The following is a 3,931-nucleotide window of genomic DNA, read 5'->3' on the forward strand; positions in this document are numbered from 1 at the left end:
CTGTTTTCCCCTTTGCCTCCTCCTTTTTCTTGGTATCCTTAACGCTTAGTAATGTCTGGCACGTAGTACTCCATTAATAAATACTTGTTTCAGGTCTACAGTGTGCGAAGTCGAGAATATCTATTGGGGTTTGGATAAAGGGTCTATTAAAGTCGGGAAGATGCGGATTCAAGTGCTGCCATAGTGATCCTGGGCAACTCATATATGGAGAGGAGTTGCCAAAAGTGCATCGGTGGAAAGTGTTTCTACTTCGGGAATTCAATGCACCTATAAAATCACAAACCTTAAAAAAAAAAAAAAAAGAGAGAGGGAATGGTGCCCCTCTGACACATGCAAACTCCTGGAGAACCATGGCACATTCTGCACTTGGGAGTGATGTAGAAGCAGAGGCAGTGGCCTTTCCTTAAGTTTCCGTTTCGTGGGCTGCCATCCTTGGGATCTCCCTGGATCCTAGAAGGAATAAGCCCCTGGACTTCGGAGTGAACCAATTCCCAGGTCCCAGTTAACTCAGAGTACAGGAATCTCCCGCCCCTCCGCCCTCCACGCCACGATTAATTTTCTTCTCATTGGCCTCTAAAACACAGAGCTCTCCTTCCTCATTGGTGAGCTAGAGATAGGGGGTGGTGCCTGATGTCCAGGTGGCGAGGGGCGGGTTTTTTCCTCTGTCCTCGTTGCCAGGGTCCAAGATGGCGCTGGCAGCCGCGCTAGGAAGGTGTTGTGAAGCCGCGGCTCTGCCCTCACTCAAGATGGCCGCTCCCATCAAGATGACCGGGGTGTGCCGGGGGTAGAAGGGTGGCGCGGTGGCCTGAACAGGTAAGGGCCGTGGATGCAGAGCCAGACTGCACTTGGGGTCGTCTGGACGCAGCGGAGCGAACAAAGGAGGGTGGAGGAGTGGGCTTTAAGGCTGCAGGGTCCGGGGGCGGCGGGCGGGGTGAGGGAGCCCCTTGGAGGGTAGGTGATGGGGCTGGGCATGGCTTTGGGGCGACAGGTGGGGTACGGGAGGGGTGAGTTGCCCGCCTGTCCCACTGATATCTCTCTCTTCCTCCACTCCCCTCCTCCGTTCCAGCTGCAGGGTCCGAGCATGTCGAGGCACCCTGGGTTGGGGTGCTGGGTAGCGGGGGGTGGGGTCGGCGGGGGCTGGGGAGGTCAGTAGCTACCCCTCTCCTGGACCCCACCCCCACCCTCCCCCAGGCTGAGATGGGGAACATGTTGGGCCTGGCTCCCCTGGGAGCTCTGCCCCGCCGAGGCGCCCGTCGCGAGGAGCCGCTACCCAACCCCGGGAGTTTCGATGAGTTGCACCGGCTCTGCAAAGGTGGGGATCCTGGCAGAAAACCTAAGGCTCGGAACTCTGTTGGTCATTGATTGAGCACTAATTGTTTGCAAAGCCCTGCACTTTTTGGCCGGGAGGGATACCAGCAATTACTGTCTAGTTTGGGGATGAGGAACATACCGAGGTAACTTATTAAGTAACCTCTTACAATATTCGAGGCACTGGGCGGAGGGCTGGATAATCAAAGAAAAGCAAACACAGCCCTTGACTTCAGTGAGCTCACATTGTAATTATGTCAACAAGGTGCAAACAACTGTAACATACAACATATACAATGTAAATGGAGGTACTCTTAGAGAGAAAAGGAAGGAGGGGGGTCCTACTGGGAAAGTTCTCCTGCAGAAGGTGGGAATTGAGCTGAATTTTGGAAGGAGCCAGCTAGTGGAGGGGAGGAGGGAGAGTATTCTAGGCATGGGGTACAGGAGAGATAGTCTTTTGGGCAAATAAAACAAATAGGCCCCCATAGCTGGATTGTAGGGTTTGTGGAGAGGTATAAAGTGTAGTAAGACTATAAAATATAATATTACCTGTTAAATACATTAGAGAGGTCTAAATTGTATGTGATGTCTACAGGGGAAAGGATAGCTGGAGGAAGGAGGAGAAGCTTCCTGGAGGAGGTGGAATTTGAGTTAAGCTTTTAAGGGTAAAGGGAGGGGAGACATTTCAGTTATATGGAACAGCATGACCATAGGCATAGAGGTTAGGAAGGTTAGGGTGTATTCCGGGAAGAGAGTAGTCCAGTTTGGTTAGAGTCTAGACTACCTGAAGGGGATTGGCCTGAAATAAAGTGGCACTAGATTGTGGAGAGCTTTAAATGCCAGACATTTATTCAGTTCTTTCTTGAGGCAATAGGGAGTCACGGAAAGGGTGTAGAAGAAGAGCATATGAAGGAATATTCTGATACATTGGAGTGGAAGAGGGACTAGAAGTAGGAAACATCTGTTAGGAGACTATGATGATAGGGCCGATGAATCATAAGGAGAGACCCCTATGAGGAACAGAGGAGTAAGTGGCAGAAGTAAAACTGATAAGATAGTTTCCCAGGGTCTGGGTGACTAGCCCTAGGAGTTCATGGTTAGATGGGAGCATCTGAATTACAAGGCTCAAGGAGTGAGTAATTCCCTTCAGGAATCAATCCTTTCTCTTTGGGGGAGGAGGTTTCCTTGGGATTAGAGGGCCCCTGTCTAGACTAAGCCTTTTTTTTTTTTGTTCCTGTATTTTAGATGTGTTCCCGGTACAGATGGAGGGAGTGAAGTTCATTGTTAACAAGGTTCTGAGCAGCCACTTCCAGGTGCTCTCATTTTCCAGTAGAAATCCCCTGGGTCTGTTTCCTTCCACCTAGACCACCACTCCCTTATTCTGACCTATTCCTGAACCACTCCATCCTACCATCTATTGTTTCCAGCCTCTAGCATGACTGTATGATTCAAACTGGGAGGAAGAAAACCTGGAACTCCTGTATCCTTTTACCTCTCAGCCCAGTGGGGAGGGAGTAGGGGATGGAGAATGACTGGGATTGCAAATCAGGGTGAACCTCATATATATGTTATGTTAAGGGATTCCTTGAGTGGCAAGAAAGAGAGGAGCTCCTTGCTAACCTATACTCCTATAACCCTTTCTTCCTAAGGTGACCCACACTGTACACATGAGTGCCCTGGGCCTGTCAGGCTATCACCTCCATGCTGCTTTTGTTGGTGACCAACAGCTCAGTTCTACTGAGGTAAGGGGATCAAACAGTTGGTTTATCCCACCAGAAACCTAAGTGAATACCATGAAGATTAGGTTGAAAAGGTTTTCTCCTTTCAGGACCCGAGTCTGAGAAGATCTGATGAGGGCTATGTTTGTCCTTTTTCAAAGAGGACCTTGGCATCAGAGAAATGATGACATGACTTGCAGTTGACTTTGATCTGAGTGAGGGGGGGCTGTGCAAGGTCACTAGCCTCACTTTCTCCTCCAGAGCCATCTGGATCCTGTGGCCAGATATAACCTCCTTGGGGTAGAAGTCTAGTACTGAGGTCTATAAAAGGGTGTGGACATTTTAAGTCACTTTTTTTTTTTAGCATGATTTCAAATTGCTTAATGGAATGGTTGGACCAACTCACAGTTCCACCAACAGTGTCTTCATAGATATTTTTGTGCCTGTCTTCACAGATGTGTTTCTTAGATGGCGTTTCTAAGATCCCCTGTAGCTTTTATGTGTCTGGGTAGGTGTAAAAGACCATTCCTTTTTCCCTTGTGGGTTGTGTCCATCCTTATGGATCCACCAGAGGGCGCTGGATACAATTATGAAAGTCCTACCATAGGCTTTTGGAATGGTACTGGCTGAGTGCCTCTCATCAAGCCACCTTCTCCAACAGGTGTTCCCTACTGTTGTGGGGGATATGGACAGCAGTGGGAGCCTCAATGCCCAGGTCCTGCTTCTCGTGGCAGAGCGGCTTCGAGCCAAGGCAGTCTTCCAGGTGACCCACCAGTACTGACCCCCCTAGCACAGATGCCTTCCTCCAATCAAGGGTATCCCCATTCTAAATATATGGAGAGAAGTGCGATCTGGGGTGGGGGGTTGTCAGGGTCTACAAATGTGAAGGGGGTTGTGAATTTAGG

At 49.7% G+C, this 3,931-nt stretch overlaps 1 protein-coding gene across 2 annotated transcripts; it reads left to right on the forward strand.

Moving 5' to 3' along the window:
• Positions 1–641: 641 nt before the first annotated feature.
• Positions 642–3,838, forward strand: TOMM40L (translocase of outer mitochondrial membrane 40 like). Of its 2 annotated transcripts, none has more exons than XM_069096552.1 (5): positions 642–813; positions 1,192–1,312; positions 2,554–2,621; positions 2,958–3,050; positions 3,688–3,838. In XM_069096552.1, the coding sequence occupies exons 2-5, from the start codon at positions 1,198–1,200 to the stop codon at positions 3,805–3,807; spliced, it is 396 nt and encodes a 131-aa protein (XP_068952653.1). In that variant the 5' UTR covers positions 642–813; positions 1,192–1,197; the 3' UTR covers positions 3,808–3,838. The 2 variants fall into 2 exon arrangements, with proteins under 2 accessions (XP_068952653.1, XP_068952652.1); XM_069096551.1 differs by having other exon boundaries at positions 643–813; positions 1,067–1,312.
• The last annotated feature ends 93 nt before the right edge of the window (positions 3,839–3,931 follow it).

The sequence above is a fragment of the Petaurus breviceps genome, unplaced genomic scaffold (assembly GCF_028583685.1).
Source record: "Petaurus breviceps papuanus isolate PSGF00001 unplaced genomic scaffold, PetGlider_PUasm1.0 235342, whole genome shotgun sequence".
Classification (NCBI taxonomy): Eukaryota; Metazoa; Chordata; class Mammalia; order Diprotodontia; family Petauridae; genus Petaurus; species Petaurus breviceps.